Genomic DNA, 12786 nt, shown 5'->3' with positions numbered 1-12786 from the left:
TGGGCTTAGAAACATCCATCGCTCAGTTGGTGCTGCTGTGCCTAACTGACAAAGGTTTATGGCTCTCTAATCAGTGCCCTGGAAATAGATATTTTGGGCACATTCATTTGTGAAGATTACATAGCAGTAACGTAATAGCTTATCAATATTTTATTACTGAGAGCAGTTAGTAATCCCAACAGGTAGGGCTTAAACTTCATTTAAACAAAATGAGAATGTGTTACCAGATGAATACAAATTGCCTCCACTTTGTCATAAAAGAGACATAATTAAAGACAAAATGACTACAGAAATATTAACACAAGCCTGCATTTCTCAGAGCTGGAACAAGAAAAAAATGACCCTTCAGAAGGGATGCTTTCAAGGGAATATACATCCCTGTCCTCCCAGGGCAGTCATAAGGACATTGGGAATACATACATCTTAGAAGAGACAGACAGTTGTATGTAAACCTTGGAAATTAAAGTTGATTGTACAAAAATAAAAGCTACTAATGGCATTATCTGGAATTATAAACTCCCTAACCTCCACCTTTTATTTGACGATTTTCCACTTTCTGTAGTGACAATAGTGCTTTATAAAAGCTTTATAACACCCCTTTCCTACTTCTTGGGGGATGGTACAATTTGCTGAGCCCACCAAGGATTTGGCTGGCACAGGGAGAGCACTGCACCCCATCCCTGTGCTTGCTGCCACCGTTTTGGGAAAACCTGGGAGGGAGCGGGCATAGCCCATGTGCCGACATGAAGCGTCCGTGAGAGGACCCTAAGGTGGGAGGGAGCCGACACCAATAATCAGGGTACATTTGCTGGCCCCATTCCCAACCCTTCGAGCCCTCGATACCCAGCCCCAAAGGCTGGCAAGCACCGCTGGCAGGGTGGCAGTGTGCCCTGGCGCCCTGCCAGCTGTGTGCACATCTGGCGGGCAGCTGTTTCCCTCCAGAGCTCGGCGCTCACCAGCCATGGAGCGGGGCACCGGGAGGTGATGCTCTATGGCCAACCTTGCCCGTCGGCGTGGGGAGGCAGGCGTTATCTTCTGCTCCTGCCCATATCTGCCCTCCTCGCACCGGTGGGACGTGTCGCCTTGCCAGGGCTTGCTGGCTCCACGCAGGCAAGCCCTGATCTCTGAAGAGACGGGCACAGATGTGACCAGCTGCTGCAGACTCTCCCGGGCTCGCTGCCTACGCGGCAGAGCCTGCCTGTCCCCCTCCGGCGGTTTGCACAGCTGACCGTCTTGTTTATCGGCTATTGGGCAACTAAAGCGGTGAAATGAAAAGGTGAAATGAAGCCTGGCGGGGATTTCAGAGGCTGCGCATGGGCTGCAGCAAGATGCATGCCCCTTCGCTGCTGGGGAGCTTTTGTTCAGCAGCATCTCTGGTGTTAGGGATGCCTTTGCCTTGGGAGCTACCTCTGGGGCACAGACACGCATGTGCTTTGCTCTGCCCCCCGTCTCCTTGTTTTATGGGCTATTGAGCTCATCACAAAAACTTTTTTAAATTATCCCCATTTTCTGATGGTTTTGCTGTGAGGGTTTTGCATACGTCTGGTCCTCTCCTCGTTGGAATGGGGCTGACTCAGCACTTTTCATTCCCTATGTGTTTTCTTATAACAGCCAAAAAAAGAGAAAGGATTGAAAGCCCGCTGGTGGCTGCAGGGCTGCCCTTCTCCTCCCCAGCCAGCCAGCCCCCTGGTCCCGCAGGTCTCCCCTAGAGATGACACATGGGACAGGGACCATGGAGGTGGGAGTTATGTGGGGCCAGTGGAAGGCTGGATGCAGTGCTCCCCATGCGGGTCCCTGGGGCATCCCCAGGCTGGGACACGGGCGATGCTCGGAGATAACCTCTGCAGGATGTGTGCTGACTTCTGACTTCTCTTTCTGGGCCAAAGTCATCAAGACAGGACTAATAATGTCCAGTTCCCACAGATATTTAGAACGAGGCTGGGTAAACAGTGATTTTTTTCTTTACGGGGCTCAAGCCAAAACCACAGATATCTGGGGGTGGCAAAGAGGTTCTGGTTTGGTACCTTCAGACATCTCTACTGAGGGAAACATCTCATTCATTTAAAACATCCAGCCTAGGGTTTAGCTCCAGGTGCCTCCAAGTCCTCCCAAGCCAACACTGATGCTGTCACCCCCACTCTGCTCGCCTCAGTTTCCCCAACTGTAAATCACTGATCATACTGAGCTTCTAGGTAGGGACATTTAAATTCAGAGCAAGAAAAGCTCTGCTTCAACCTAAAGTGTTATTTCTGTCATTATTATTATTGGTTTTTAAGTATAAAGCCAGTGTGTTGAAACCTGGGAACTGTACAATTAGGGATGCCTCAAACACTGTCACATCAATGTCAAAGAACATGCTGAGCTTTTTCTTTTCCTTTTGACACATCAAGTCTTCAGTCTGTCACCAGCCTTAATCGAAAACTTGCTGCCATGGAGATTGTTATGATATATTAGACATGCCTGATGTGTTTGCAAGCAGGAACGGGGCTGTTCCGCTGACCTAGGCCAGAGGGATGGGGTGGTTTGGGGGTGACCAACTGTGCAGATGCTTTCTGCAGGTGCTTGTTGAGAGACATGGCTGAGCTTGCTGGCTCCCATTGCTGTCTCCAGCATCTCCTTACATCTGGGTGTGAGCCGGAGACAGGTGAACAATGTAGGGTTGGCCTGATAATACTCATGTAGATGTGGGGTGTCCCATGTCTTGTGGTGGTGGTAGCTGGACTGTTGGGTTTGACACCTGTTTGCTTTTCACCGGGAGCGTCCGGACGTTGGGTCTTTGTCCTTTGACTGCATTCATGGTAAGCACCTGGTAACAGGTCAACCAAAAATGCCAAAGTTGACCCAAAGGCAGCATCGGCCATTGGCAGAGGGCAAGCTTGCAGCGCGTGCCGTGTCGCTGCAGGGTGCCAGCACCCTTGCGCCCAGCCCCTCAACGCAATCAAAGCACCAACGGGGTGACACAGCGATCCTGTGCCGATGCCCATCTGCCCGCCACGGGTGCCCCATCCCTCGTCCCCAACGCCACACCACCCGCCGGGTGCAGCCGCAGTGCTGCCGGGCGTCCCAGCGGGATCTCCTCTTACTCCCCCAGGCTCTTCGCGGTGAAGTGCGCCGGGTGCCTGGAGGCCATCGCACCCAGCGAGCTGGTGATGCGTGCCCAGAAGAGCGTCTACCACCTGCGCTGCTTCTGCTGCTGCGTCTGCGAGCGGCGCCTGCAGAAGGGCGACGAGTTTGTGCTGAAGGAGGGGCAGCTCCTCTGTAAGGGCGACTACGAGAAGGAGCGGGAGCTGCTGAGCTTGGTGAGCCCGGCTCTGTCGGATTCTGGTAAGGGGCCGCCCGCGCCCGGCGTCTCCCTGGCTGGTCCCGCTCCGAGGCCCCCTTGAGCGCGGTGGGGGTCTGGAGGCGAGGTTTGGGCTCACTGCCCTGAACCTCTGCCCCGTGGTCCGAAGGGGAAAGCTCTATCAGCACTGTTGCATCCTCCAGCCGGAGTCTCTCCCACCTCGGTGGCAAGGGCGTGAGCGGGGACCTCGGCAGCGGAGGGGCTGTGGGGCTGGAGGATGCTCTGGGAACCATCCTGTCTCATTAGGCTCATTTCTGTAAGGGTTTGTGCTCCTGGCCTGTGCAGGACACCCACACCCCATCCCAAGGGGTGTACACCCTCCCGAGGCATGGAAGGGAGAGCAGCGCTGGCCGAAGGTGACATCTCCCACCTCTTCGCCCGGGGAAATGAGAGCTTTTTTCCTAAAAAAAAAATGATGGTCCCAAGCATCCCACTGACTACCTTGGGCTAAGCCATCTGTGTCCCTCCCCTGTGCCTCACCGTCCCCACCTGGGACTCTGGAAAGGCTGAGCGCAAGGAGTGAGCTCCTTCTGCTGTGGCCACCCTTTTTAATACTGAGGGGAAACTGAGGCACGGGGCTAAAACATGAGCTGGCAGCAGGGACCCTGCAAATCTTGTGTCCCCAGCAGCTTCCCAGGCAGTTGCTGGCTGGAGCCAGACTGCAGACCATGGTGACGCTGTGGGGACAGCGCAGAGCCGAGGGGGGGCTGCAGAAGTGATGGCACCGCGGCTGGAGGTGGGCAGGGGGCTGGCATCTTGCTCCAGCCAGGGTGTCACTGCCAGGTTAGGTTGCCCAGAGCATCAGATCAGCATTAAAATATGTATCTACAGTCAATGCAAATAAAATCTGAGTGTTTCCCAGGAAGACAAATTTAGTAAGAAAACCCAGCAATGGGGGCCGGGGGAGGGGTGGAAATGATCTGCTAGCAGAAATCCTCGTGTTAACGCCGTCCCCACAGAGCCCTGCTCCTCGTGAGGCTGCACGGCCCCACACCATGTGCCTCGGTCACTCGGCTCCTCTTAAAAACCATCATCAGGGGAAAAAACCTGCTTTGTGGAGGGAAAGATTTACCTTCGAAATGCCGGGCTCTGGAAAGGCCTGCCGGCAAGCTGGGAGGACCCTGTCTTTTCCCTGCTAGAGCAAAGCACTGGATTAAAAAAAAAATAGAAATCAGCATTACCAGCCCGTTTAGGAGGGGGTTGTTAAGGTGTGAAGCGGGGCAGGTCACGGACATGGCAAAGCCTGGCGCTTACCGCTGGGCGCAGGCGATGCTGCCGCTGGGAGAAGGTGCATGGGGGTACAGGGATGGTTTCAGTGGGAATGGAGCAAAAATTGCCCAAAGCCTGTGTTTCTCTTTAATATCGTGCTCCTCTGCAGTGAGAGGCTGGCTGCTTTGCAGCACTGCCTGCGGCTGGCTCTGTCCGAGCTCTACAACCCCACTCACTCAAAAGAAAAAATCCTCCCCCCCAAATAATGGTGATGATATTTAAAAAAAAAAGAGTGAGGCCATGGGAGGAGGTGGCTGAAGGGAGCCGGTGAGTGATGGTCCAAAGCTGGAGGAGCTGGAGAGGCAGGAAAGTGCAGGATCCGGCACGCTGGCGCTGGCTCTTGCCTCAGCCCTGGGAAAGTCCTTAACTGATTGAAGAATTACTGTTTTTTCCTTCTGGGATGTGCAGACTCTTTCAGTTAAAATAGGAACCAATGAGGAGACGTCATGCAGGAAAATAAGTGAATTGGCCACAACGGTTTGGGTTTATTCCTAGTGGGGGAAAAGGGCAGTTTGGGAAAGGTTGGGGAGCTTTTCCTCCCCAGCGACTCATCGGCCCATGGTCCAGCCCCGCTGCCAGGGGCTCTGGCCAAACCAAGAGCCTCAACTAGCAAAAACCTCCAGGGGAAATACTTCAGTGGAAACTCCAGCTGAGACTCGAGGGATGCAAAGGGACAGTGTGGGAGTCAAAAGGGCTTGGCAACCCCTTGGCTGGTCGAAAACCCAACCCGAAGCCCCCAGCAGCCCCTGGCAGCCCTTGGCCTGGGGGGGTCCCAGCCCTTCCCATCTTCCCCAGACTCCATAGCTTAGCCCTACTGCCGTCCCTGCCTGGTTTTGGTGGCCACCAACAGTTTGTCTCAGGATGTCGCATGGCTTTGGGGACATCGGCACGGTGGGGGCCAGCCCAGGTGCACATCCCACATGGATGCTCAGCATGGTGCAGCTTTGCCCCCTCCCGCTGCATCTCCCCTGGGGACCCCACCACCGCTCTGGGGGATGCAGAAGGGGGTCCCTGCTCCGGCACTACTCCTGGATGCCATTCACCAGCAGCGCATGATGTGCTTGTCCAGCCTTTCCCCTGTCCCCCCCTCGCTGCTTTGAAGCCCCCCGCCCTCCCTCCCCCCGGCCGCCGCGCACCAAAGGCCACTTTATGAGAAAGCGCAGATAAAAAGCGAGCCATATGTTGTCTGTAATCTCCCAAACCCTCGCTTCAATTACTGCCTCCCCCGAGCCTCCGCCGCCCAGCCTAAGTAAACAAGCCCCTCTGAAAGAGGACCCCGCTTTCCAATTAAAAGCGTCCTAACGTTTCTCCTCTCCCTAAATCCTCCCGAGCGAGGAATGTCCTGGCCCCGGCGGCGGGATGCGGGCTCGGCGGGTCGGACCGAGGGCACGCCGCACAATATCCATCGCACCGGCCCCTTCCCAGGTGACGTCAGGGGCAGCCTCAGACACTCATTAATTTCTCCCCCCTCCTCGGTGGGGAAAGGCTTGAAAGGGAGAGTTAATTAAAAGTAATACCCCACCAAATCCGGCTTCGCTTTTCCTTCTTTCCCTTTGACACTGGGAGGGATTTGGGGAGCAGGTGTTGGGGGGGGGAGGGCTCGGGGGGGGGCTGCTCCAAGCGGGTTTTTCCCCTTGGCATGGGTTTTGAGCATCATTTGCTTGTTGGAGTCGATGAGCCTCCGGCTCCCTGCTGCCAGGCTCTGCCCCTCCCGAACTGGAGGGGATTGGGGCACTGACCTCATGTTACGGTGCAAAGGCGTTCAGGCACCGAAATGTCTCCATTGGTTGCCATTCCTCCTCCCAATATTTGTAAAAATCACTACCCTTCCATCAAAATTAAACTCTTCAGGTTTCAGGAAAGCAGGCAGCTCAGCAGAGCAGAGACCCTGCTTGTGCTGGCACTGAGAAGGAGGCAGCGGCAGCCGCTGCTCAGCCCCATTAGCCATCAGAGACTCCACACCCTGAGGGTCCCCAGCGCTGGGGCTCTCAGACCTACTGCATTACTACATCCCTCGCGTCGGGACATGCAAGAAAACAGCAGTTTGTCATTCTCATGGCCGCTGCTGCTGTCGGCGTGCCGGGGATGTGCCATGAGCAAGTGGGGAGCTCGCAGCGGCAGCGAGGCTCTGGCTCCCAGGGGTCAGCACCCAGCTCCGGGCTGTTTGGGGACTGCCTGCCAGTGTGAAGATATCTCCCCGTCCCAGCCCTGCCAGCCCTCAACACATGGAAGGTCTCCATATCAGCTGGTGAGCCCAGGAGAGAGCCCAGCAGTGTGGAGGGAAGAGGTAACTGGTACCTGAGAGCATCCTTGCTCCTCCGCTGGGATCATTGCCTCCCCTCGCCCCAGAGATCTGCTCCTGTCTTTCCCCATTCCCAGCTGGGCTGCCGTTGGATTTACATTTTTCTGATGTGTGTGATCCATGATTAGCTCTTGCCATGGGGTTTGACCTGACCTGCTTTTGCCATGAATTGCTCTGAGCCAGACTCACAACCCCCTTGATGCATCCCCATCTCCCGGAGACACAGCAGCTTGGGCCAAGCACCGCCTTGCAACCTGCATCTGCATCAAACCAGCACCTCAGCTCCATTATCAATTCCCAAACGGATAGTGGAGGAACTTTCTGGAAAAGGCTGTAAGTGATTTACGGCTCATGAGAGGGAAGGACCTGTGCTGTCAAACCTGCATTACAGCCCTCCCACATGAGCTGAGCAAGCGAGGTCATCGAAACGGTGGCGATGCAGTAAATGAGGAGGGCTGGTAAGAGGCAGGGCAGTGCTGCCTGCTTTCCCGGAGCAGCTTCTGCCTGAAGGCCCTGTGGTCCTGAGCAGCTGAGAGCAGTAGGGAGATACGCACCAGTGCCTGGGAACGCAACAGAGCAGCACATTGCAGCAAGTACCCGAGGGGTGAAGCTTGAAGCAGCCTGGGCTTCTGTCCAGGGAGATTTAAAACTCCATGGAAGGGGGGAAATATAGGTGAAAAGGCACCCCTTGTATTTGTGATTAAATGTCTGTGCTCTAAATGGAGTTGGCCTCCATAGTAGGGCAAATCAGGAGGGGTTTGTGAGATCTTGGCTAATGCGTTGCCATCTCTAAGCATCTCTGCTCACCCTGACCTCCCCCAGCCTGGGCTGTCTGGGCAGAGGGACCAGATGCCTGGTCACCAGCTGGGCTGGGGGACAGCTCCAGGGCACAGTGGTCCTCCATGTCCCCTCACGTGGATGCGACCTGTGTGTCTCTGTCCAGATGTGTCCTCAGCTGTGGTCTGGGAGGAAATCCCTGTGGAGCAGGCAGGCATTTAGGTCTGATGGAGGGAAAATCAGATGTCCCAGGGTTTCACATTGCAGCTGCTCAGACTGTTGGGGAAAAGAAGAACCAAAAGCACATCTGCTGGCTGAGCAGCCCCAAACTATGAACCACAGCACCTCTCCCCCTCTCTGAGCTGCCACAGGGCAGCCAGCCCCAAATCTCAGCTCCTCACAGACACATTCACAAGAGGATCCCCACCAACACCAGCTTGTTTTAAGTCCCCCAGATTATTTTGGACGTGCTGGAAAACAATGTGTGCTGCCCGTTGTCTGTAAAGGACCTGTGGTTTTTTTTCACCCCCCCTTAGGCAAAAGTGATGATGAGGACAGCATCTGCAAAATGGGCCAAGCCTCAGGGAAGGGCGCTGAGGATGGGAAGGATCACAAGCGGCCCAAGAGACCCCGGACAATCCTGACCACGCAGCAGCGGAGGGCGTTCAAGGCATCGTTTGAGGTCTCCTCCAAGCCCTGCAGGAAGGTATGGGGAGAAACCCTCATGTTCAGCTGCCTCCAGCCCCTGGGGATGTCCTGGATGCTGGGCAAGGACTTGCCCTGGCTGCTCTGTCCCCTCCTAAAGTCCCCCTGAAAAGCTGAGTGGGCTGAGATGCCGCTGTCATTCCTCTCTTCAAGGTACGGGAGACGCTGGCGGCCGAGACGGGACTGAGCGTCCGCGTAGTGCAAGTCTGGTTCCAGAACCAGCGAGCAAAGGTGAGTACAAAGGGTAGCCCCCCACCAGGGGCCAGTGCTGGGGCTCCTCTCCCTCCTCGCTTTGGCCAGGGGAGGATTTCACCCCATTTTTACCCCTTCTTCTCACCTAGATGAAGAAGCTTGCCAGGAGGCAGCAGCAGCAGCAGCAGGATCAGCAAAACACACAGCGCCTGAGCTCAGGTACCCCTCTCGCACCCCACTCTCCCTGCACTCAGGGTCTCCCTATTTCCCAGCCCTCTCCAGGCTTCCCAAGGGAGCCGGGTCCCCCAAAAAGCAGCAGCCCGACTGCGCCAACGACTTGCTCTTCTCTTCCAGCCCAGGCGAACAGCGGTGGCAGCGTGGGGCTGGAGGGGATGCTGAACCCCTACACTGCTCTGCCCCCCCCCCAGCAGCTGCTGGGCATGGAGCAAAGCGTCTACGGCTCCGACCCCTTCCGACAAGGGCTAACCCCGCCACAGATGCCCGGAGACCACATGCACCCCTACGGTAAGGCTCTGAGGTTTGCCTTTTGCCTTCTCTCCTTCAAAGAGATGCTGGGCTGTGGGGGGTGGGCTGCGTGGCAGGGGCACGCGTGGGGGATGCAGCGATTTCTGGGAAGGTGGCGGTCCCCTCACCCCTAAATCCTTACACTGCAAAAGCTGGGGGTACCAGAGACTGTCAAGGTGCCGGAGGAAAAAGCAGGCTCTGAAGCCCTTCTGCTCCTTCCCTGCTTCCCAAGGTGCCGAGCCCCTCTTCCACGACTTGGATAGCGATGATACCTCACTGAGCAACCTGGGCGACTGCTTCCTTGCCACAGCGGACGCGGGGCCACTCCAGGCCCGAGTGGGGAACCCCATCGACCACCTCTACTCCATGCAGAACTCCTACTTCACCTCCTGAGCATGGCGTGGTCCCCGGCACGGGGCAGCTGCCGCGCTGTCCCAGGAGGGGCTGCAGAGCCCCCAGGGTTGGGAGGGAGGGGGAAACGACACTGCTGGGATGCTGTCAAACAATATGTTGTAGCTTGGGATTCCCAAGGAGCGAGTTAAGTTATGGGTTGCATAGTTTCATGTTTCTCTTAGGAGCCTAGGATTAGGGACAGGAGTGGTTTTTGCAGCTGGCTGGTGGATTTTCAAATTTCAAGCAGGGAACCAAATTTCTCATTGCGGCAGGGGGAGGGGGAAACCCTTCCCGTGGGAGCATCCTGGTGCCGTATCCCCTCCGCGCCGCCTTCGGTCGGAGTGTCAGAAAGAGCAAACTGCTGATCTTCATGGGGACAGCCCACAGCATCAGCCCGGTTTTGAAATTTGAAAAGCTGACAACGCTTTGGGGAAACACGGGGAAAATTTCACTGCGGGGTTTTCCCTCTGTTCCCTTGACCAGCTTGAGCGCTTGCTGTTTAAACACAGGGACTTTTAAGATAGATGTTCCCATGCGATTATAGAAAGCTAGAAACCCCTAACATTGTCCCTGTCCCCGAGGACAGGGCTGTGTGTGTATGTGTGTGTGTGTGGGCACGCACGTGTGTGTGTGCAAAGCCGTGTGGCTGTGGGTGATGTACTACACAGCCACACCTGCCAGATTGTATCAACAAAGTTTATTTCTAAGTCTATCAGAAATTTACTGTACAGCAAAAGTAACTTTATTTTCAGCGTGAACCATATTTAAGGAAATACTCAATGCACTTAAGTTATAAGATGAAATAATTTACTTTTTATAAACGTTATGTTTAGGTTGCAAAAGCCCAGTGGCAGGGAAGGAACATCAGTTCATTTCAGGCAACACGTTTGGGTTTCGGGGTTGGTTATTTTTGGTGCTCTCAGGTTGCCCCACTGGTTTTGAGGTGTGGTTGAAACCCAAAGCAGGGGTGGCTCCAGGGACCTACTTCTCTGCCAGCAGATTGATGGGGACAGCACGGTGGCCAGGTCCTGTCCCCACTGCTGGACATGTGCAGGAGGTCAGTGCAGGGTGGACAACGCTGCTGGAGCTGGTGGACATCCCAGCCCATCAGGGCTCAGCCATGCTTCTCTGCATCACCTCTCTCCTTCCCACGGCAGGACCCAGCCTGCCTCCACCAGGGACCCCGTCCTGTGCCCTCAAATATGGGTGCTAGACCAGTGTGAACTGCTGTCCTGGCTCTGGAAAACACCGCAGCCTGTATCGCCACCCCTCGGGTGAAGGAGAAAGGAGGGAGAGCCCTGCATTTCCCACCCCATGCTCGGGTTCATCCCTGCAGAAGCCGTGGGAACCTGGGGAAAATTCTCCTTAGGGTCGAGCCTTTCGCTGACCCTCACCTCATCCCCACTCTCGTTTTCATGCGTTGTGTCCTTTTGTGCTGCTGTTCACAAATGATGTAAGTGACAACCTGTAAAGACATGCAAGTGACTGTGAGGCTCAAAACACTGGCTCATCGCCACCATACGATCTGACACTGAATGTAGCAGGGTCCGGAGATGGCTGACCCGGTGGGAGATGCTGACACACTGTCAGAAATCGCGTACCAAGATGAAATTAAAAAGACAAAAAAATCTCTGAAAAAAAAAAAAAAAAGCCTGGTCTTTTCTTGTGTGGGGTGTCCCCTTGACTCAGAGAGGGAAGGGTTTGAATCATCTCCAAAGTCAGCAAGGTGTTGGGTAGGGTATAGCGAGACTGTGGGGGAAGCTTCTGCTCCTTGGGTTTTCGATACAAAATATTCTCTGGTCTGAGACTAAACTGGCCCTTGAGAGTCCTTCATGGCCAACAGGCAGAGATGGGTGGATCTGGAAGGTGACACATCTATCTCTGGTCCCACCCGAGGTGGCAGTGAGGGGCTTGCTAGGGCTCTCCACTGAGCATAACAGGGCTGTGCAGGACTAGCTCAGCTGTGAACAACCAACTTGTAGACATCTGCAGACAGTGGAGATGACTCCCAGCCAAAATGACAAAAGAAAACGGGAGGCCAGACATCAGGCAACCTTCTTTACAACAAGGTGGGATCTTGTAGAAAGGATGGGGAAAAAGAGAAAAAGGAAACTGTTTTGCATGTTTGCCAGCTCTCTGCATGGGCTCATGTGTGTTTGTACCACCAGAAAACTCTGCTTCATATTTACATCTGCCCACAGTGTTTCTATGCTCTTAGCATTGAAGAAGAGCTGGAGAAGCCAGGACAGCCAGGTTACTAGCGAAACATTTTCCTGAATGCATGAGTTCTTGGCTTAAAATGCCCTGCAGACCTCACTCTTACCTTCACATCCCTGGTTGCCATCTCAGCTCCCTGAACAAAGCATGGCTGGGAGGCTTTTGTACTCCTCCAGGGCCGGGGGACTGCAGGAGTGGGAAAGCATTTCTGCAGGCCAGGTTACCCCGTAAGTGTTCTCACCTGGACTATCACTTCACCATGAACTCCAACCCTCCATGGCAGAGCCATGGGCAACTCCATGTTAGGACTGCCTAAAAGACATGGGTGGGTATTTCCCAATAGGAGTTGCTCTCATCACAGCTCCCTGACATGGAGAGGTTCCATGAATATGTGCTGATGCCACCAGATTGGGGATGGGGATCCACAACTCATTGTCTGAGATGTTCAAAACAAGGTGTTCTCCATCCTGCCCTTAATCGGTCACTGCTCTGCTGTTCCTGTGCTATAAAATGTTTTCCAAGTCCAACCTGCAGAAAAAAAAATTCTAAAATAGTGTGACTGGGTGAAGAAAACTTGTGATTTTTATTTTGCAAGTTGTAGTTTCCTAGGAACAGCCTGGATTTCTTGGGTTGGTTTGAGGTTTTGCTCTATTTCAGGACAGAAGAGCATGGCACCTGACCCTATGAATAGCAACTGCTGCAAAACCCCCCAGCCCAGCAGTGTCCAGTTTGTTCCAGTCACCCAATCATGTCTTGGGACGGGGTGTTGGGCAGCCAGCCCAACCCAAACTGCTTGGGACTGTGTTCTTGGTCATCCTGCAGCTGAGTGTTTCCCCTTGCTCCCCAAAATGAAGACTTATTTTTAATCACTGCACAGGCTCTATTTTCTCTGGTCAATAACATTTTGATTACAAAACATCTCTGAGCCCTGTCCGGCCTCTGTTGCCTCAAACATGAGCTGAAAAAGCACATAAAGAAGACTGGAGAAATGACTAACATGGAAAAGGCTTTCCATGGAGAATTAAATAAGCTGTACTGAGCTGCAAGGTCTTCTCTTCCAGTAGAA

General features: G+C 54.4%; 1 protein-coding gene across 1 annotated transcript in view; it reads left to right on the top strand.

Moving 5' to 3' along the window:
• The window catches only part of LMX1A (LIM homeobox transcription factor 1 alpha), a 45421-nt gene extending 34449 nt beyond the window's left edge, over positions 1-10972 (top strand). Inside the window, exons 4-9 of the mRNA XM_069789797.1 lie at positions 3092-3324; positions 8225-8394; positions 8547-8624; positions 8735-8804; positions 8940-9110; positions 9343-10972. Of these exons, the coding sequence (XP_069645898.1) occupies positions 3092-3324; positions 8225-8394; positions 8547-8624; positions 8735-8804; positions 8940-9110; positions 9343-9503 (883 nt within the window). The 3' untranslated portion in view covers positions 9504-10972. The remainder of the gene's footprint in view (positions 1-3091; positions 3325-8224; positions 8395-8546; positions 8625-8734; positions 8805-8939; positions 9111-9342) is intronic.
• Positions 10973-12786: the final 1814 nt, after the last annotated feature.

This window comes from Haliaeetus albicilla, chromosome 8, assembly GCF_947461875.1.
Source record: "Haliaeetus albicilla chromosome 8, bHalAlb1.1, whole genome shotgun sequence".
Lineage (NCBI taxonomy): Eukaryota > Metazoa > Chordata > Aves > Accipitriformes > Accipitridae > Haliaeetus > Haliaeetus albicilla.
This window is presented reverse-complemented; position numbering and strand designations above follow the sequence as displayed.